This window comes from Suricata suricatta, chromosome 12, assembly GCF_006229205.1.
Source record: "Suricata suricatta isolate VVHF042 chromosome 12, meerkat_22Aug2017_6uvM2_HiC, whole genome shotgun sequence".
NCBI lineage: Eukaryota > Metazoa > Chordata > Mammalia > Carnivora > Herpestidae > Suricata > Suricata suricatta.
In genome coordinates, this window is record NC_043711.1 from 36,655,162 (window position 1) to 36,678,356 (window position 23,195).

General features: G+C 39.2%; 1 protein-coding gene and 1 long non-coding RNA gene across 3 annotated transcripts in view; one reads left to right on the forward strand and one right to left on the reverse strand.

The window, feature by feature from the left end:
- Window positions 1-23,195, forward strand: part of LOC115274058 — a 308,694-nt gene that overhangs the window by 189,934 nt on the left and 95,565 nt on the right. The gene's annotated exons all lie outside the window — the stretch shown is intronic.
- GRM7 (glutamate metabotropic receptor 7) overlaps window positions 14,015-23,195 on the reverse strand; it is an 850,676-nt gene continuing 841,495 nt past the window's right edge. The window contains exon 10 of one of the 2 annotated variants that reach the window (XM_029917442.1): window positions 14,015-15,209. In XM_029917442.1, the coding sequence (XP_029773302.1) occupies window positions 15,160-15,209 (50 nt within the window). In that variant the 3' untranslated portion in view covers window positions 14,015-15,159. The remainder of the gene's footprint in view (window positions 15,210-23,195) is intronic. The other variant, XM_029917441.1, reaches the window with a different exon arrangement.

Sequence of the window (23,195 nt, forward strand, 5' to 3'; positions counted from 1 at the left end):
CTGAAATGGAGTGTCTCATTGTGATTCCTCATGTGCTAGCGACAGAGGCTGAATAGATAATTTGCCTTAAAATACAATCCAGAATGGCAGTGAATGTGGGGACAGTTGCAGCTACCCGGAGAGCAAACAGGCTTCTGCAACAGCCTAATGATCTATGTAAATGGATCGAAGTGGCCCTTGCCAGCCTTGATGTTTGCTGTGGTGAGTTTTAGTTAAGTAACCGTCAGGATGGTGCACATTTAAACGGGCTTCCAGAGACTGCTTTTCAGAGTACAGCCTGCCCAGTCCCTGTGCTTTGTGGAGTACTCAACCAGGTGATTTTCCCCAGCACGGGTACATGAGCCTCTCCTGACCCTCGCTGTGCACATTTGGGACAGGTTTTCCAGAGTTTAATGTTATTGGGAGGTTGCCTAGGTTTGTCTTATTGGTAGTAGTCATTTTGTGTCCTAAACTTTTGTCAGTATTTACAAAGAAGTTGCTAGTTACAAAGAAGTTACAAAGAATTTATTATGACATCTGAAACATTAGTTGGAGAAATACTGTTTTCTCAACCAGGATACCTTCTCGGTAAACTAGTCCTATTCTCTCCTTTGTATGTTGAAGGGGCTGCTTTTCAGAGGGGATCAAGTGATAATCTCTGACCAAAAAATATTAGAATTCTTGGAGAAGGGCTTCTATTCCTGTATAAAGAGACAATGCCTCAGACAGAGGTTTATAGCTTTTTTATTTTTACCGCTTAAAGTCTGAATGTAATGATTGGATATTCAGCAGCCATTTTGTCTTTATGAGGATGGAAGCCATTACATCAAGGATGAGGGGCAGTGCAGAAGACAAACAACTCGGGTTCTTAGATATTATCCTCGATCAGCTACAACAGGCCTCAACTGTCTGCTTACAGACAGTTTGCCTTAAGAAAAATAAATTCCTCTGTTTTCACTTTTTTGAGGATTTTTAATTTATCTTTGAGAGACAGAGACAGTGCGAGCAGGGGAAAATGAGAGAGAGAGAGAGAGAGAGAGAGAGAGAGAGAAAGACAGAGACAGAGACAGAGACAGAATCCGAAGCAGGCTCCACGCTCTGAGCTAGCTGTCAGCACAGAGCCCAACATGGGGCTCAAACCCACAAACCGTGAGATCCTGAGCCGAAGCTGGACACTTAACCAACTGAACTACCCAGGTACCCCTGTTTTCTTTCCTTTTTTTTTTTTTAATTAATTTATTTATTTTCAGAGTCAGAAAGTGTGTGTGAGAACAGGGAAGGGGCAGAGAGAGAGGAGAGGGAGAGAATCCTAAGTAGTCTCCTTGCTGACATCACAGCCAGATGCGGGGCCCAAACCCATGAACCTTCAAATCATGACCTGAGCTGAAATCCAGAGTTGAATGCTTAACCGACTGAGCCACCCAGGTTCCCCTATATGTTTTCTGTTTGTTGAATTTAAAATTTTTCCCCAAATTCCTATGTGGCTATCCTTCAATGACACAGCCCACTTCTCCCTAACACATGCTACCTCCACACTGACATGCACTTGAGCCCACTGAGAAACCAATACCCAAATTAAAATTTTTATTAAAAAATTTAAAACCTTTCTGTGTGTCAGGCCAGTCATATTTACCTTATGTAATCCCTTAAAAGCACTGGTGAATATTACAATGCATTTAAAATTAAGGAGTTCCCAGGGTACCTGGTGGCTCAGACTCAGACTCTTGATTTTTGCTCAGTTCATGATCTCATGGGTTGTGGAATCAAGCTCCACCATTGCGATTCTCTCTCTCCTTCCCTCCCCCCCTTTCTCTCTGTCTCTTTGTCTCTCTCTCTCTCAAAAATACTTTTAAAAGGATAATATTAGGGGCACCTGGGTGGCTCAGTCAGTTGTGCATTGGACTTTGGCTCAGGTCATGATCTCAAAGTTTGCAAGTTCAAGCCCTATGTCAGGCTCATTGCTGTCAGAGCAGAGCCCATTTCATAACCTCTGTTCCCTTCCTTCTGCCCCTACCCTGCTTGCAAACTCTCTCTCTCTCTCAAAAATAAATAAAACATGAAAACACATTTTAAAGGAGTTTGTTTAATCATTTAAAAATGTTTATTTATTTTTGAGAGAAGGAGAGACAGAGCATGAGTGGAGGGGAGGGGCTTGGGGGACAGAGAAAGAGGGAAACACAGAATCCGAAGCAGGCTCCAGCCCCTGAACTGTCAGCACAGAGCCTGATGTGGGGCTTGAACTCACGAACCTGTAAGATCATGACCTGAACCAAAGTTGAATGCTTAACTGAGCCTTAACTCCTAGGTACCCCAAGGAATTTCCATATAATCTCAAATATGCCTGAAAATTAGAAACTGAATTTTGTTAAATTCATTATAAAGTTTTGATGCACACATGTGTGGAAGGATTACATAGTGAGCTCCCACACGTGCCATAAATTCGGCAGTTGTCATTTTGTTGTATTTGCTTCCTCAGGTAACTTTATTACCATTTGGTATCTGAAAATCATTTACGTGCAACTTGTGATAATTTGGTAAAATCATTTACATGCAACTTGTGATAATTTGGTAAAATTCTCTGTTAATAAGTATTAAGGAATTGAGAAAATATTGTGTGCTAGTTCCTCTCCAGATGTACAGGCTTGGACGTGAGACTGCTGAGCTTGGCAAAGAACATTGCTTCCCCATATTCTTATCCCACCTTTGGTTCAGGGGCCATCAGGGGCACTCTTCTTAAAGTATGGTCTGTCCTGAATGGCTTACCAGTGGGAACTGGCTGGAAATACAGATTCTTGGGCTCCATTACAGTACTTTTAAATGAGAGATGCTAGAACTGACCACCAACATCCCTTTAAACCATCCTTCTATGGGGTTTTTGTTGCTCATTAAAGTTTGAGAACCAGTATTTTTGAGAGATCAACTGCACAGTGTTAGGTGGTGGTGGTGATTGAAAGCTTGTATTGTACTTTTTTTTTAATGTTTATTATTTTTGAGTCAGTGACTCACACACACACACACACACACACACACACACACACACACACACACACAAAATCCGAAGCAGGCTCCAGGCTCCAAGCTGTTAGCACAGAGCCCGATGCGGAGCTCAAACTCAGGAACTGCGAAATCATGACCTGAGCTGAAGTCAGACGCTTAACCAACTGAGCCACCCAGCTGCCCCACTTGTACTATTTTATAGTTCATCTTCTTTGAGATACACCACATGCAATTTTACTTTTTTCTAAAAACACCATCAAAAGTCACACTTTGTCACCACAATGTGAAGAAAAAAAAGTACAATCTTACTGGGGCTGGTGGGTACGTTGTAGACCAAGTTCACCTCTACAGTCAGGTCTTTTGGGATGTAAATTACCTTCATTAGTGCAATTGATCTGGTTGTCTACATAAAATGTAAAGTAACAGATGAGCAAATTAATATTTAAACTGCTCCCGTTACACTGCTAAGGAGCTGAGGATAGATGTGGCACTCTTCTGACGTGACAACTTAGGAGTTTTTCTTACCTATCCTTTATTTTTCACTTTTGAGTCTCTCTCCAAAGAGAATGAGAACTGAATTGTGTGTAATTCTAGGATTCAGTAATATTTATATTCCTTTTCTTCCAGTGTCAGGAGCTTGGCCTGGAATCTTTTGTTCAAAATAAGTGTGTGTACACCCCAGTGGGGCATACAAGTCATTCTTAACGTGTAGCAAGAGTCTTCAGATGGAGGGGATACAGATGAGAGTGGGAATATGGGAAGTAGTAATGAATCTTTGAGAAAGATTCATGCACAGCTCTGCCAGGTTCCCTTTGGAAAGATCAACATGGACTGGTCCAGATAGAAAACCCTCAAACCTTATTTTGACCTATATACTAAATCTCTTCCATTCAAGAGAGAATGAGCAGAAAGCCAATGATACCACAAAGAAATGATTCGGTGAGTGGGGTGAGTGGGACCAGAAATCTCAATTTGTCTGAGGTTGGGGGGTTTCCCAGGAGGCTGGACTTCCTGAGCTAAAATCACAGGGAATACAGGGATAATTGGTAAATTTTGTCACTGTCAATTGAGAAAATTGCAGAAACATGGGTGGGTCCTAGGTCTTTGATTTCTCTATAATTGGTTCTTGTTGTGGATGTGAGGTGCTCCTCCCCAGCAGCCAAGATGGCTGATCTTAACTTTTTTGTCATTCACCAGATAGAAGCACAGGACTGATGTTTCTAAGTGGGGCATACCAGAACATTAGGCTAATGAAACCAAGGTCTGTCTGAGTCTTAAAAAGGAGTAAAAATGGGGCGCCTGGATGGCTCAGTAGGTTAAGCGACCGGCTTCGGCTCAGGTCATGATTTTTGAACCCCACGTTGGGCTCTGTGCTGACAGCTAGCTCAGAGCCTGGAGCCTGCTTCAGATTCTGTGTCTCCCTCTCTCTCTGACCCTCCCCTGCTCGCGCTGTCTCTCTCTATCAAAAGTAAATAAAAAACAAAAATTAAAAAAAAAAGCAAAATGTTGCCTCTTTGATGAAGAAAAGCTGTGGCTTTTCTTGATCATGAGAATGGAAATTGGACTGGTGCCGTTGACTTAATTAGCTCTATTACACCTTAGTTTTGTCTTCCTGAAGCAGGAGTAGAGCCACCCAGCTAGCAGAATTGCAGAGCTGATTAAATGATTAATGATTATATGATGGAACTTTGCTAATCTGGAGTCACTTAGAAGAATGTGGCTCATCATGTGAGCAACACAATGATCAGGTCATTTGTAGGAAGATTGGGGTCTTAGTTGAGATTATCGTGTGCCTATTTCGTGTGTAGCCACAAAGGCAGTTGAGGTAGCTGTCATCCCCGATGCACAAGGCACCATCATTATTTGTTCATGCCCACCCTTCTTCATGTGTAAATAATAAAATGTAATAGGCACTTGCTAACCTATATCTAACCTAAGATAAGAACTCACCATTATCAATAATCCATTTCTCCCTATGGCCTTCTTCCTTATCTCATTCCCCTGTTTTCCCCTAGGGGTAACCATGGTCCTGAATTTTGTAAATTGTCTTCTGGAACTTTTTTCACTCAATATTATGTTGTTAAGGACATTAATAATATATTATAATTAATTTATATATTAATATAATATGTTAAGAGATAACAGTGATTTCACGGATTTTGCTGCTGCATAATATTCCACTGGATGATTGTACTGTGGTTTATTTGTCCATTTTTCTCCCAATGGATACTATGGTATTTCCACCTCTTGGTAATTGTGAACAGAGCTACTATAAATACCCTCTACATGTCTCTTGGGCCACCCGTAAAAAATAATGATTTTGAGTCAGAATGGAGCAGTAGAGCTGATGGGTCATAAGGAACACAGATATTCAAATTTATGGAATGGAAATTGTCCAGGTGCTTGTACCAGACCAGCAGTCTGTGAGATCTCTTAAATTTTTCCAACATTGCCAGTTGAATGGGGTGAAGTGCAAAATGCTCGCTCATTGTGACCTCCATTTGCTTTTCCGTGATTACTAATGAAATTGAGCATTTCTTCATATGCTTATCAGTCACAGGATTCTCTCTTCTGTAAAATGTCTGTTCTTTTCAATATTGAGTAGTTTGTCTTTATCTTAGAGGATATATGTGACATTTTATTATGTGTATTTCATATATATATTCCTGATATATATATGTATATATATACATATATATATTCCATGTGCATATGTACATTTATTCCCAATATCTGTTTCTAATATTAATCCTTTGTTGGTGTATTATTGTAAATGTCTTCTTACAGATTATAGTTTTACCTCCACTTTCTTTATAGAAATTTTCGATGAACAGCAGTCTTAATATAATCAAAATTATTAATTGTTTTTTCTGTGGTTAGCTCCTTGTTCTTAAGAAATCATTCATTAAACCCAAAGTCAAAATACTTTTCTTCTGACATTTATATCCTTAATCCATCTGGATTGATTATATTACGTATAATTAGAGCAAGTGTTCCATTTTTTTCATAGACACACTACTTTTTTCATGTGCATCATAAAGATTCATGTGCATCACTCCATTTCCAGGTGCTCATTCTGCTCTGTTGGGCATGGCTCTGAGGGAGCACATGCTGGGGACGGGTGGGAGGAAAGGGCTGTGGTAGGTGGGGTGGCCCATTGTTTCTATTCCTGGTGTCCATGCAAGTTCTACTCCCTGGCATCTGCATTTCTTTCAAAACCACACTGTGGGGGGATTTAAAAGTAAATCAGTATCTAGGTTTCCCTCCAAAATTTCTGTTGTAATTAGTCTGGGTTGGAGCCAGTGGGTCAGTAATTTTCAAAAGCCCCCAAGAAGATTCTAATATAATTCAGGGTCCAGAATTGCTGTTACAGTGTATTCCCAGAGATGATTTCAAATAGGGAGCCAACATCATGCTGTACTACTTAGCCAACTTAGCAGAAATCCGTAGGATAATTTTCCCACTATCTTTTCTCCCTGACTGTAAATATAGTATGTGCTCATTGCAAAGAAAAAAAAAAGTAAAGGAAGAAATTAAGAGTAAAAAATAATTATTTGTAATTACATGGCTCATTTTGTATTTTTCCTTCAAGCTTTATCTTGGCATGTGTATGTGTATTTATGTAGTTGGAATCATCTTGAAAACAACTGTAACAGCATTTTTCTACAACATTCTTCTGCATCACTTTAAAATACTGTTTAATTGTCTATCTTATTATAATTACTATGTATTGTTCATACATACACTTATCCTGTAAAAATCTTATTGCATTCAGGTTGGAGATTTATTTTGCTTATGGTGATTATAATTGTTATTTTGGGGTGAAGGAAAACATGTTTTGGGTATAATAATTTAGTGGTTAATAGTATTGGGTCCAGTGTCAATGAGATCTAGGTTCAAATCCCAGTTTTGCCATTCACCAATTGTATGACTCTAAGGATATTGTATTGCTACTCTTTCTTGCCTTTTACTACACATAAACATGAGGATAATACCAACCCCTCCCGCATACAGCTGTTTTTAAGATTGAATGAGGTGACTATGAATTGCTTAACACAATGCTGAACATGTACAGAGTGCCTGCTGAACCTCCCTCTGTGCTGGCTCTACACACACAATGTCTGGGTAGTAGCTAAGGATAGTCCTGCCCCCTTGGCTCAAACACCAGTGTGATTTGCCTGCCACAACTTCTCTGGTAGTAAATGTTCACTAGGAGGATGACAGTCACCATGATAGACTTTGTCATTGTCCAGTTCAGTGGCCAGATGCAGAACTGGCTGGAGAGCCATTTGTTCAAAGGAGGAGGTTAAAAAAAAAAAAAAAAAGCCAGTTACTCTAACAACGGATGCTGCTAGCTGGCTGCCTGACTCAAAGTTAGAATAATTTCTCCCTAGGATTTCCCTTTATTGTAGTGAATGGGTCCCTGCCATTGAGAGGCAAATGCAATTTCTCAAATATGGAACCAGGTGTGTACACAGCTGGGGATCTGCCTGCTTGGAGCCCCCCAGACAATAAAACATAAAGTAACAGCAAGCAAAATAGTCAGCATTTCCAAGTTTTCTAAGTAGAAGCTGGGGGGAGGGCAGTGATGGAAAAGAAAAAAAAAGCAGTGTGAGAAGTTTAGATTTGGGTTGGAGTGTTCAACAGTGAATCTGGTTGAACATCCTGAAGAGGTCACTTTTGGATGAAATTGTGGTATCTGTGAAATGCTTGACACCTTATCTAGAATGCAAGCTTCTTGAAGGCATGAGATTTGGCTTCTTACTGCTGTGTCCCTAAGAATTCAGACAGTGCCTAGTATACAGCAGGTGCTCAAATTATTTGTTGATTGAGTGCTCTGCCACTGCCTGTTACAACACTCAAGGGCCAGTGAAGAGAAAAGAATGCTCTTCCGAACCAAATTCAGATCGGCAAGGAAGACGTGGTAAAGAAGACACTTAGGGGAAAGCACCAATGTCATCTGAGCACCTAAGCCAGCCTGCTCATAGCCAAGTGGACAGATGAGGCTTTGGAGAGACCAATTCCAAAATGTCAAAATGTAGTAAGGAATCCAAAATCAGAAATAGAAAGATGGCAAACCTAAGAGAAGAATATACTTAGAATTCTGAATCTCTGGTCATGAACCCAGGAAAGAGAGAAAAATGACTTAGAGAGACAATGTAGATATATAGCAAATTTTAGGTGACTTGGGCTTCAATCAGCGTATGCAAAAGCTGAAAGGTGGGTAAATGTAGACCACTGCAAAACAGTGATGGAGACCTACAAGGGTAGTGTTTGAAGCCTAGAGTCCAGACTGAGTGGGGGTGGGGGAAATGAGAGCTGAAAAAGTATCTTTTGCTTGTTTTAACCTTTTGTTGTGTGCAAAGCCAGAACGCAGGAAGAGTAGTTTGGTTGCTTAGACCTGACCAGTGGTTCTCAAAATATGGCCCCTGCACCAGGAGCTTCAGCATCACCTGGGGAAGTGTTAGAACTCCAAATGATGACTTCCCACCCTGGACCAACTGAGCTAAAGCTCTGGGTGGGGGATGGGGGTGGCTCAGCATTATGTCCTTCAGATTACCTCCAGGAAATCCTAATGCTCACTAAATCCCAAGACCCATTAAGAACATTAATCTTCCATCCTACACATGGGAAGCAAGCGAAGGAAAGAAAATGCCCAAACTTTACCCCAGACCAAATAAAATGGACTCTCTATGGAGGGGGGTGGGGTTCTGGCCACGGGTATATTTCAAATGCCCTTAGTGAACTGAATATACAATCAGGGTCGAGAACCAAACTCCAATTCATGTACCAGCAGTACCATCATATCCCCAAGGAGCTTATTAGAAATGCAGAACTCTAGGCCCTTCCTGTTGAATCAGAATCTATATTTTTAATAAGATCCTCAGTTGATTCAAAAACACATTAAAGTTTGGGAGCATTTGTCTAAGACAAAAGTTAAAGGAATTAGAAATTAGAATTTGTACCTTGCCTTAACTTTGATTTAAGAAATTCTTTTTAAACAAGAAAAGTGTGAGTCAAGAAAAGCCAGGATAAACCATGTGGCACATGGGACATGAAGCATAGTGGGGGCTTGGGGTCAAAGAAAGGCAGATGACAGAAAGGCCATGTGGATGAAACAGGTACTTTGTAAGTCTTAGGTGCTTGAATTGACCATGCCTCTTTATTTATTTTATTTTATTTTTTAACATTTATTTATTTTTGAGAGAGAGAGTGAGACAGTGCACAAGTGGGGGAGGAATGGAGAGAGAAAGAGACACAGAATCTGAAGAAGGCTCCAGGTTCTGAGCTGTCAGCACAGAGCCCGACCTGGGACTTGGACCCACAAACTGTGAGATCATGGCCTGAGCTGAAGTCAGACTCTTAACCAACAGACCCACACAGGTGCCCCTGCCCCTACCTCTTCTGACAATGCTTGGGTTATTCATTAGCCAAAGAAAATAAATCCTTTAGGTTAAAATCAGAGTTGGTAACCGCTGTGTGACTCTAAGCCATGGTGATGAGTTTGAGGGTGTGAAGATACTGTGTTGCACTATAGATTCCATGGAATGCCCCATCCTCTCCTGCCTCCAGGAGTTCTGGGGATTTGGAGTGTGCCCAGAGACTGAGGTGGTGCAACACAGCTGGAACTTGAAACAGGAAAGACCTTAGGAATAACATAGAAACTTGATTTGAGTCAATGGCAGGATTGCAGGGAAGATAATCAAGCTGATGTTCTTATTTTCAATACTTTGGGGGAAAAAGACAGCCCTATATGCCATTCATGGTTCATGAAGGGATAGGATTGTTGGTCTCTTAGGTTTTGTGACAGAGAGTCAGAGAAACAAAGTGGATATAGGTGTGTTGATTCTCACAAGGCATGACAAATATTTGTTCTGTTTGTTTTTTTTATTATTGGACAAGAGAAAACAACACAGGATGATTGTTCCTGCAGTTTTGGGAATTTCTAATGACTATACCTATCTCTACCCACCTAATGGTGATAAAAGCACCAAGGTCAGCCTCATCACAGTCTCTAGTAGAAGCCTCCAATGCCCTGCTCTAGTCTCTTGCAGAATATTATCACTACCCTGGCTGAGAGTTAGTAAGCAGATTTATCACTACCATGGCGGTTGGAAAGGTAGAAAACAGATATGAGTATCAGGATCTAAACAGACATTCATTTGAGGGCATGATAAAGTAAATTTGACAAGAAGATTATTTATAGAAGAAACATGTCAGGATTCTCCCTGCCCTTTCCCTACTCTATCTCCATCGCTCTCGAAATAAACATACTTTTTAAAAAAAAGAAAAATGTCAAATGAGATAATATAGCAGCACCAGCTGGAGGAGGGATTGAGGGATTTCAGTCTATTGGAGCCTACTTGCTTTTGTTTGTGTGAAGTAGTGGCCAAGTTGCTGCTGGATACCTTAGGCGTGATGCTGACAGCAAACGAGTGGTGTTTCTTCTCCACTTGGACCCCGGCCCAGCCACTCCCAGCTGTTGTAGGTTATTGGCTAACACGTTTTGATTGTGAAGTTAACATTTGGAACAGGTTCACGTAGCGTGGTCTGACAGATGAAAAGACTTGAATCCGTGTTCTGTTGATATGACAAGGATGAAGATGTGAAGAACCCACAGGTGTGTGGGTTGCCTGAGCCTGGGGAGCCCATAAGTGCTCGCATCTAGGAGCTGTGATTCCAAACTGAGTACCTGTTATCTCATCGCCCTTGTGCCTCCCTTCTTCCCTTGTCTTGCGATGAAAGAGGTGGGTTTTCTTTAAAATAGAAATATTATTTTAAGGCTTACTTACTTTGAGAGAGAGAGAGAGAGAGAGAGAGAGAGAGAGAGGAAGAGAAGGAGGGAGAGAATCCCAAGCAGGCTCTGCACTGTCAGCACAGAGCCCAATGTGGTACTCTCAAACCCACAAACCAACAAGATCATGACCCGAGCTGAAATCAAGAGACTGACACTCAAACAACCCAGGTGCCCCGATAAAAGGGTTTCTGATAGAGAATATCCAGCTATCTGTATCAAGTCCTCACTTTACCTTCTAAGAAGTCTGGTTCACATTCTGATGCAAGGAAGGACCATGCCAGAGTAGCAGTTCTGTCCTTTACCACTGAGGCTGAGCGCATGTTTCTTCCTGTGGATCGCCTGGTTCTTACCTGTCCTGAAAGACCCTGCTCCAGTACCCCCGGCCAAGGAGGCTGCTGCCGCCACAAGCAGGGCTCCTCCAGCCTTCCTGGTTCTCCTGCTCTTTACCTTCATCCATTCATGCTTCCTTTCACTGATTGCTTTACAAATATTACTGGTGTGCATGCTCCTGGCCAAGGCCTGTTTGCTGTGCTGGGATACCACAGGGAACAAACCAGAAAATTGGTCTTTTCTCCTTTTTCTCTCTACAGAAAGGGACCTGATGAGGAAGCTTAAGGCAAGCTGACAGGCCACAAACACCTCCCCCCACCCCAGGAGGGATATGTATATATATATATATATATATATATATACATATATATATATATATATTTATATTTATATGAATGATATTCCTGCCCAAGAACAAAGGAAAGAGGAAAAACAAATGCTTAACTGATAGAGATCATATTCCTGTGGGACCCCTCTCCATCACTCCTCCACAGTGATTTGGGAAGCAAAGGCAGAAGGAAATGGCAAGACTTAATTTCCTTATAACCTGCAGCCCTTTGACAGATACTTAAGGCTGGCAGAGAAAACATTTCTCCAGGAACTCCCAACTGCCTTATTGCTTGATGCTTTGCTAGAGGGAAAACAACCTTAGCATGACAATAGCTAGGCTTTCACTATCCTGGGAGTCTTCTTTAGCATATGAAAATCTCTCTGGCAACTTCCCTTGGACTTTACCTCCCCCAATTCCATAAAATATAACCAGTGTCTCCTCTTGGTCCCTGGGCATCTCTAACTGCCCACGGGTCCTGTTCCTGTGCTTCAATAAAATCACCTTTTTGTACTAAAGATATATTTAAGAATTTTTTCTTGGCCATGTCTCTGGAAACTACGAACCCCACAATCCCCTCCAAAAGCCTTATTAGGACCAGCAAAGACAAAGAAGTAAATCTAAAAATCATGTGAATGTTGCAAAAATGAATAAAGCAGGTCAGTGGATTCATTGTGATGGGGGCTGGTGGGGGTGGGGGACACTGCTCCCTTAGATCAGCTCCCGAAAAGACATATGATAATGTTTAAGAAGAAACCCAAAATACATGAGAAAGTGGAGTCAAATGGCTGTGCAGGGGGAGATAGTGCTAGGCAAGAAAATAGGCATGAGCTGTGCTTGGTATATTTGGGGAAGAGCAAGAAGCCCTAGAGGGGAGTGAGCATTCATTCTGCCACCATGCTATTGGAACGCTTTCTATTACATCTGTCTTAGGGCTACAGACACATTTCAACTCAGCTACTGGGTTGGGAATGGAGTTTGTGAAAGATGATTAGAACTGCCTGGTGAGGATTATAAATTAAAGTATGCATTGTAATGCATATGACATGCATAAGGCATATAATGCATAGAAAGTTTACAATATATAGTGTCTATATACCTACATAATGCATGTAAATAACAATTCCTTATAGTACTATAGGAAGTAGCACTACAGTGTTATAGAAGCTTTAACTTTTATCCTTGTCATTGTCTCCATCCCTATTATTTCAATTCTATGCTGGGGATCCAGGGCCAGAGCAAAGGTCCTTGGGAGGAGCTCTTTCCAATCCTAAGTGAAATTGCTTTTGTTATTTTCCCTGCACTCTTGCTTATACATTGGAATCATAGGGAAAGGCTCTTGTAATTCTTGGGGGAAAGAAATTATTTCTCCTACATGGCCAGAAGTCACTCTGACTTCCCATGTGCTGTTTTAGAGATTGCGCTTGCATGTCTGGAATGAGAAAGCACTGTGACCTTAATTTTATTTTTAAGACAAAATGTAACAGCCATGGTGGTGCCGATGCTAGCTAACACATGCAACAAGTGAGCTGAGTGCCAATCAGTGTTCTAAGCCCTTTGTGTGGATTTTTTTTCTCTTAATCCTCCTAAGTCTATGAAATATGTTGTAGTATTAACTTGTTTCTGCTGCAGGAAATGAAGGATTCAGAATGTTTCCATAACTTCCCCTGGGATACCTAGCTGGAGGGGAGCCAGCTCTCACTCTGGGTTGTTTGGCTCTACAATTTGAAAATGTAGATAATCCAAAACTCCTATCTGCTGTGATTAGCTTTTTTCTCTCATTGGTCTATTGCTTGAAGGGTGTTTAGGGGCTGGGAAAAAAGGTGGTAGATATTTTAATTTTTCTCAGTGTGATACTGAAATAAGATTTCTACTCCTTGTGTACCCATTGTGTGGGTAAGAGGTTAATGGAGTTTAGTGACCATAGAAAATTAGTCACAAGTAGATCCACAATGGGCCATTTAAATCCATTTAAATGGATATTGGGGCCCTGCCCTGAGTGCTAAGGACCAGTGTCACTCTGTAAATCAACACTGTTTGGTGATCCTGATACCCAAGATATTGTGAGTTGACCCATGAGGGTATTTCTTCCATTGAACTTTGGGGAACTCCAAGTCTTAACCTTGCTGTCAACATGGCCACCATATTTGTTTACAAGTACAGACTAAAGCATTATTATAAAAATCTTTACTTAGGTCCTTTGGTTAAGTTTCACAGAGACATTCATTATTTTTCACTCAGTTGCCCCCAGAATGTTTATTGAAGCTATTATTTCCTTATTTTTCTTCCCTCTAACACTTTGGCTATTTTGGGGAACTGGCTGAGTCAATGTCTGAAGGTTCTCAGGTCTCAACTTCACTTATAAGGAAACAAAATGCACGGGCTTTGTGCTCCCTCCATTTTTTATGAGAGCATTTAGCACCTCTGGATTTATCTCTGCATTTCAGATAGGACTTTACCTGTGAGCAAAGCTTATTTCTTTCACAAGTTTGGTTCACAATGTTTCCTAACTTAAGATTTTATGAAATAAGCTATATATAACTAAAAGGGGATAAACAACTAAAAATATCTGTTTCAGGAAATAAAAAAGTTAACCAAAGAATTTTATTGGTACATTCTTGGACAATATCACAGAATTGAAAGAGAATGGAAAGGGGTAGTTTTTCAGCAAGGGTATTTTCCACTAAATTGGCACGTAAGCAGCAAGATTAACGAAAGTACTTATTACAAACAGTAAAAAACATACATGCTTTTTTTTTAAAGTCCTTATCACACTGGTCAGTCATAGGGGGGCATGAACAAAACCTCAAGACATGAAAAATCCGTATTCTTTTCTTCAAATAGCTTAATCATTATTAAAATTATTGCAAAATATCCATATACCTTAATTAAAATAACAAAAGAGAACACAAATACAAATATTGAACATAAATTATTAACATATACTATAAAATACATTACTGGCATGCATTCCAAAGATCAAGACCTCTATTCAGTTCAGCCAATACCTTCCTTTCAGGTGACCTATCCTTATGCAAAAGATAGGCGGGGCATACTTTCTCAGCACAGTTTTTGGTCTTTAAATATCTTTTTTTGTGTTAAAGAAAATAACATGATTTGCAGTGGTACTATAATCATAATTATACAGTTATTACATATGTGGTTTTAATTTCTTTTTTTTTTTTTAGTCTGCCAAGATCTTTTTCAAATTTGAATTGTTGTAAAATTTTTCCAAATATTCTGCCGTCTGAGAGAATAGGGCTCTATGGAAACAAGGCATTCGAAAACAAACAGTAAACCAAGGTACAACATCAGATGGCAAAGTGCAAAAGTCCTCACAAACTGTACAGAAAATTTCAAAACCTTGCAGTCTGGAAGTACATACATAGAAAGACAGGTCAGCCCCAAAACGTTCACTGTGGCTCTCGGTGGTTCATCCTAAAGAGCCTGGATGGGACTTGAGTCTCAACACTCCCTGTGGTAGGGAAGGTCCAAAATTGCAGCCGAGTTGGCAGTGCTGATGCCAGTGACTTATTAAGCCAAGTTAAAGTAAGAATATTTCATAAAGCAGCTGTGTAGGACACTTGGATCCTCTAACGTTGGTCTCCTGGCCAGGGATGCTCCTCCAGTAATGGACAGCGGGCAGGACCAAAAGAGTCCTATGCCAGGTTGGGTGACGAAATAACTGAGGGTCTTCCTCTTCCATGGTTCCATGGAATGAAGAAGGTTAGATAACCAGGTTATTATAACTGACATACTTCTTTTTTGCAGCAGGGCCTGAAAAAAAATGTGAAAGGGTCAGTTGTAGTAATGACCTTATTTGCAAAGTTAGAAACAGAATTAGATCTGGAATGACCTGAGTGCAAAGTCAAGATGGAACAATGCACTGTTGAAGAACACACAAATCACTTTGGATTCCTATGACTGTTTGTAAGGTTTTGTCTACTAAAATCTGTAGTATCTCAACCCATCTGTGTTCTCTATTCTGAGATGTCTCCAACCTCCCACTTGATTGTTTATAATGGTTAGTAAATGAATAGTAGAGCCATGCTTTCTAATTAGCCAACCTTAAACTTAAAGAGCCTACTCATGTTGCAGTATATTTTGTTATGTGATCTTCTCCCAGACTGTCTCGTAAAAAAAAAAAAAAAAAAAAAAAAAAAAAAAGGTCTTTGCTTGGGAAAGGTCTGTCCTGGGTCACTGGGATTAGTTTTGGTTGACTACAGATTAGGTCAACCAGAGTGCCTTGTTCAGTTTGGATTCACACAATCAAATTACTGTTGACTGATTTTTACAGAGGTATCACCAGTAAATTGTAAGCGGTAATTTGTAGAACTCTTTTAATCAAAATTTAAGGCTAACTTAAATTTCAACATGCATGCTCTACATGTGTTTCCCTTAAATGTAGAATAAATTACTTTGCTATCTGGCACAGTAATTCTGGGACCCACTCTATTCATTCATTCACTCATTCATTCAGGTGATACACATCAGTTGCCTACCATATGCCAGACATGGGACTAGGTACTGAAGAGCTGATGAGCACATCAGACCCATTTATGTTCTCAGGTTCTCAAGATCCCAAAGTATGACTCTGCTTTATACTTTACTTCTCAATACCAAATAATATGATTGCTATGATGTGACACGTTCTTTATTCATTAAATCTCAGTAGCTTTACATCATCTTCTGTTGGACACAAAGTAACTGTCAGGGAACATTTACTGATAGCTTATTTTACCTATGTTTTATTACTCTAAATAGTATTGTTCATTTAATACAAACAAGTAACAAGAATCTTCCAAAACTCTTAAGTAGGGGTCCATATAGGCATTTAGAAGAATGGAGAAGCCACAATAACACATTGAAAGAGTTTGTATCTGAACTTTGAGTACACAATGCAGCCAGTATATTACGGATACATGCATGTTTACACTACACAAAAAGACAGATTTTCTGGACTAAAACTTTAGATTCTCATTCTGACAAACTCTGATCTGAGGACTCAGACTCCTTTCTCTATGAAATCATGTTGCATTTAGTAACAGAATTTGAGGAAAAATAGAATTATATGAAATAGAAGGTCTTCTGGAAAATCTGCTCATGAGACAGGTCACGATACATCCTCCTAGATAAATGCACGGTATCGGCAATGCGCCAGTCTTCCAAGAACATTACCAGTGTTATTACAGCCGTTGCTGTCTTCATTGACATGCTCAGTTTGAGTATAAAGAGAAAAGCTTTCTAAAAATGTTTTCTTTACTCTGAAGCCTTTTTATAGGGTCATAGCTAGAAAAGTTGGAGCAGATACTTGAAGATATAATCACAAACTACCTCATCACATGCCAATATACTACTTATCCTCAGGACAAAGTGGGGGAAATCAAAGAAAAAACTCTGAGGCTTAAAAAGATCTAAATATCCGAGACTACCTCTATTGTGTGATTACTGTGTGACTGTTTTTCCTAGAAGCATAACTGTCTAGTGAAGAAAGCAAAACACATTTGAAATTCGTCAAACAGGTTATTTTAAAATATGAGTTTCCCCAGAAGAGTGTTCAGCAAAAGAATAAATAAGTTAGAATATATAATCCTTACATTGCACAGCTGAGTATTGGTTTGCACTGAACTATCATCACGATGCAGTAAAAGTTTTGAAATAATAATAATAGTGGAAATTCACTGAAGCCTGGCATAGACTATCTTCTTGTATTTGCAAGTCTTGAGGTGAGTGCATGCATGATGGCCACCTTACATAAGAGAGGTGAGGCTCAGAGGGACCAGCATTCCAAAATGAGGCTGATGTTTGAATCTAGAGTTTGCTCTCCATACCATAGTTGGAAGACTGTGCTTCATTTGGACTCAGCTGCCCTAGGTTCTGATTCAGCTCTATCACTTACTTGAGGTGTGACTTAGACCAGTCCAGTGACACTGAACTTCTCTGAGCCTTTGTAAAATAGCTAGGATAACTGTCACCTTGTGGTCTGTTAATGGCATCAGTGTGTAAAATACTCCAGTTTCTCATGTGGTAACATAATGCATGAAAGTATTTTATTTATTTTTGTGTTTACATAATTTTTTAAAATGTTTATTTTCTGTGTGAGAGAGAGAGAGAGGGAGAGAGGGACATACAGCATGAGCAGGTGAGGGGCAGAGAGAGAGACATACACAGAATCCAAAGCAGGCTCCAGGCTCTGAACTGTGAGTACAGAGCCTGATGTGGGGCTCGAACACACGAACCATGAGATCATGACCTGAGCCAAGTCTGATGAGCCACCCAGGTACCCCCATAAAGATACTTTTAAATTACAAAGTTTTATACAAATGATTAGCCTCAGTTCATGTGTTCTTTGCAGAATAGCTGAGGAACATTGCAGCAAAATGGTGATGGAGTTGGGCATGTCCTAGAATGGCGATTTACATACCATTCAGAGCAGTGTTCAATGTATTATAATGTTTATTTTTAAAATGTTCTAGCATTATGAGTAAATAAAATAAGTGCCTGTGGTATCTGATAACTCTATTTATTTAGAATAGCAATGCAGTTTATGGCCTAGAGAAGATAATTGCTTAGCTTAAAATAGTTGTGCAGTGAAATACTTTCTAAGGAAATAAACTTTAGTAATTTTAAAATAGAATTCTTTTTTCTTGTAAAGTTACAAGTTTTAAGGAACATTAGGGATGTACGGCATGGTTCCTATCAAATTTTTAAAAGTTACCTACATCAGTAGTTTTCAAAGTAAGCCATCTCAAAGGGTTGATGTTTACAGTGAGGCAGTGTTGTGGACACAGGCTTTTGAAATCAAATTCTTTGCTACTTAAAAATATTAGACATTCCAGCTAACTCTTGGTGTATTGTCAAAATCAAACCCAACTTGACATTAACTTCAGTGAACTTTTTTTCCCTTGAATTTCTTCTCCCAAGTCTGTTTGTCTAACAAAATATTTCATTTCTTAGGTGTGTTCCATGGAACACTTATAACCCCAACTATAGGAAGTGAGGAAAAAAAGAAAAAATGGACAAAAAAAGAATCTTGCGGATATTATAAGAAACATTGAATTATGGGAAACATAAATAAATATAAGTTCTGAATGAATAAGATTAAATCGGGTTCTTTTCTTTTTGCATATTTATTTTTAAAATAAAAAGGAATTGTATAGTTCATTAATAATATGCTATGTTTCTGTGAGCTCTTTTAAAAAATTTAAATGGGTGTGTAGGTATGTATACCTTTCAGTGTGTATGAAGTGATTCACACAGCCACACAAACTCTAGACAATAATATATCACAGCCTTGAAAATACCACGTTAATGTATTACCATCTCTGCTTTGGGTGCCTCTCCATCTACCCATAGGAAATAAAACACAGAGTCCCCCCTACTTCCCCATCCCCACTGCCAGGCTTCCCTCCTTGCCTCCCACCAACGCTATCAGTCTGATGTTGTTATGTCTCTGTCCCAATGAGGTTCATGCTGCTGCCGTAGGTGTAGCTGCCCAAAAACTAGAGATAGTTTTCTCTGTTTTTCAAATTATACAAAAATGATACCATTTCATGCATATCCATTTATAACTTGTTTTAATATAACATTGTGATTTTAATATTAATTTATGTTGATTTGGTAATCGTAGTTACTATATAGCTTCTTTTTATAATGTTTTTTTGTTTTGTTTTGTTTTGTTTTGTTTTGAGAGAGCAGAGATAGAGTGTGAGTGGGGCAGGGGTAGAGAGAGAGAGACACACACACAAAATCCGAAGCAGGCTTCAGGCTCTGAGTTGTCAGCTCAGAACCTGATGTGGGACTCAAACCCATGAACTGCGAGATCATGACCTGAGTTGGAGATGGACACTTAACTGACTGAGCCACTCAGGTGCCCCATATAACTTCTTTCTATAAATATAGCAAATATTTTTGTAATTCTTTTTTTATTTGGTGGACTCTAGTTACTTTATAATTATTTTCAATAGCAAACAATGCTGGAATAAATGGTATCTGAAAACCAATGCAATTTCTAAAGTTAAATTATAAAGCTATTAACTAGGAGATACTATTTACAATATATTTAACTGACAAAGAACTGTTACACAAAATTTTTCACTTCTACAAATTAGTAATAAAACAATCTAATTTTCAAAAAATGAATTGAGGATGTATAAAGGTGATTTGTGGATAAAAAATACATCACAAGGGCTCAATCTCATCAATTGGAAAAATGCAAATTAAAATAATAATAAGATAGTATTTCATGCCCACCCATTATAAAATAAAAAGTGTATTTGCACTGATGCCATGTACTGGTGAGGGTGGAAGGAAGTGGGGATTCTTTACCTACACTGGTAGGAATGAAAATTGATAAAATTGCATGAGAGATCCATTTGGAAATACCTAGAAAAGATGATAGACTCAGCAACTTTATTCCCGCATAAATACCTGAGACACTTTTTCGTATGTGCACATGGAAGTCCTGGGGACTTACAGTGCTGTTAATATAGTGATGTACTTTGTGGTTCTCCAAGAGGGAATTCTCCTTTAGGGGCTGGGCATATAACACAAATGAGCAAAGTGGGTCATGTGTAAGATGTTAAGGAATAGCATGGACCCTGATCCATTAGAAAACACATGCGCCAGGGCGCCTGGGTGGGTCAGTTGGTTAAGTGTCAGACTTCAGCTCAGGTTATGATCCTGAGGTTTAGGAGTTCAAGCCCTGTGTTGGCCTCTTTGCTGACAGCTCAGAGCCTGGAGCATGCTTCGGATTCTGTGTCTCTCCCTCTCTCTGCCCCTCCCATGCTCATGTTCTGTCTCTCTCTGTCTTTCAGTAATAAATAAATGTTAAAAAGAAAAAGAAAGAAAGAAAACACATGGCCCATCTGAACACCATAATCGTTTGTAGGATGTTACCTTAATTTAGTCAGATATTTCATTTTTTAAGTTATTTATTGAAAGAGAGGGAGAGAGAAAATCCCAAGCAGGCTCCACACTGTCAGCATGGAACCCAACATGTGCTTCAGTCCCAAAACCATGAGATCACGACCTGAGCCGAAACCAGGAGTCAGATGCTTAACCTACTGAGCCACACAGGCTCCCCCAGATCTTGCATTTCTAAAAGAGGAAATGGACTTCTGTGTTGTTAGGTAAAAATTCATTTTTTATTCATTTGGAATTTCTTTTCAAAAGTGATTGTTCATTTATTGAGCACATATTATGCATTGGGCTCTGTTTAAGGCATTATAAATGCCTGTCTTTAAGAACAACGTTCAAAATTATATTAAAGCCTTTAGCAAGTCAACAGAAAGAGGTCAGGGGCAGGAGTAAGTATCTTGCAACTCTGTGACATTTTTTGCACTGTTTTCTAAATTTATTCTATTGCATAGCCCTCTCCATGCTTTTTAGTGGATCCCTTGCTACAAGAATTTACTTTGGACAATACGTTTGGTTATTTCTTAAATTTTGGCCCTGCCTTCTACCTTTGTCCTTTGTAAAGCTCACCAAACTGGAATATCGGTTTATTGTCTGATGGAACTTGGTTCAAACTGACTTTTCTAGGAACCCATTCTAAGCCTTGTCTGTGTCTCTCCTTTTCCCTGGTCATTGCTTCCCTGCCAGTCATAATTCACAGTTGTTGTTTACATAAAAATACTTCAAATGGGAGATTCTTCATATCATAGTTTACAGTTACTAAAACAAAAGGTAATACTTTTAGTAATTGGTTCTGTGGTCACTTGCCTGTTTCCTGCCTGTTCGTTTCATCAGTAAATGGCCTTTGCTCACCACTTAATGGCAGATGAGCTGATGGTATTTTCAGTTGTTAGTTTTCACTCAGGATTTCAAAACTAGTAAACTTCCTATATTTTATTAAATAAGTTTCCAATGATTTTTCCTAAATCTTTTTAAATTGAGTATCATCTAAGAGTAGCAAATTACACCCCCTAAAATGATGCAAAACCCAAGAATGGAGAATGTGAGTATCGAAAAATGAGATATTCACAGTCATACAAGTTGAACTTTGATCTAAGAAAATCTGAGACTTTTCTCTATCTTTTCTTCCCTACCACCAGCTGTGTGGCAACAACTTATCAGGAGAATTGTTGAAGTATTTGTCTTTCAATTAGCTAGATATCTCAACCCGAAGAGCTTGGCAGGGATGAAAATAGTCAGCTAAATATGTCAGAATTCCAAATCACCAGTAATTCTAATCTGGTCACCAAAGATCCAAAGTCAGAATTTCTGTCCATGTATCCATCTGTCCATCTAACAAAGTATTATTTAGCACCTCTTAATACCAGTTACTTTAAAACATGCTAATCATGCGAAAACAGGCTTGGGAGTTTGCAAGCTGCTTGATTCCCTTCTCATTCATTGTATATTTGGATTATTTGACAACATTTAGAGAGGGTTGCCATGTAGCATCAGCAAGAGCTTGGCATCTCCTTTTTTTTCCCCCCTCTGTAGCATGATCAAGATAAGGCAGGAGATCTCAGGTCAGACTCACCTTGAGAGGAATCCCCAAAGTAAATTGGAATTTTCACCAAAATCTAATGACAGAGACCATTCAGTGCATGATGGGGCATCAGAGCTGCTCGGAGCAGTCTACCGTATTTGCAGACAATAAATGGGAATCCAGTTCAAGAAAACAGAAAAGCAGCATCCTAGAAATCTTTGAGAAAAAAATGTGCCAAGTACTTTCCCAATTTTCACCAGGGACAAAGAAATGAGTCAAGTATAGCTGATTTTGTTAATAAATAGGTTTTATAGTTGGGAAACTGATTAGAGTGTTGTGTTAAGTGCTTAAAGATACTTGACAAGGGCTAATTAACTCTGTCTTGGATGAGGGTGTATTGAACTAAAGAAAATTGGAATTTTCTTTTCAGGCTTCTCAGTGAAGTGGGCATTTGATCTGGATGATGAATGTGAAAACATAGGAAGGATGCAGGTGATATAAAAGTATATATACTGTGCTCCCATCAAGGTACATGGGGAAGGGAAAGAGAAAGTCCTGAAACTGAAGGATAAAGGGAAACTGGTAGTGCTTTTTTAATTTATTTTTTTATGCTTGCAACCCAACTTTATTTTTTTTATTTTGGAATATAACACTATTTTTTAACATATGCAATTATTTTCCATCATTTACAATACAGTAGTTACAATGACACTCCAAATGGATAAGCAAAGTAAAAAATCAGAACCACAACTTCTATTTCATGTAATTAGACTTATACAGAAATTAGAAGGTTAAGTAACAACTAGTTAATCACCTAATTTCACAGCTATCTGAAGTGGCAATCATTATATAGCAGCTTATCTATGATACATTCAAGATATAAATGATACAATTTATTACCACCTGCCTCTTTAGCAGGTAGTGCTGGGAGAACTGGACAGCAACATGCAGAAGAATGAAACTAGACCACTTTCTTACACCATACACAAAAATTAACTCAAAGTGGCTGAGGGACCTGAATGTGAGACAGGAAACCATCAAAACCCTCGAGGAGAAAGTAGGAAAAAACCTCCTAGACCCCCACCACAGCAATCTCCTACTCGACACATCCCCAAAGGCAAGGGAAATGAAAGCAAAACTGAACTCTTGGGACTTCATCAAGATAAAAAGCTCCTGCACTGCAAAGGAAACAATCAAGAAAACTAATAGGCAACCGACAGAATGGGAAAAGATAGTTGCAAATGACATATCAGATAAAGGGCTAGTATCTAAAATCTGCAAGGAACTCACCAACCTTCACACCCACAAAACAAATAACCCAGTGA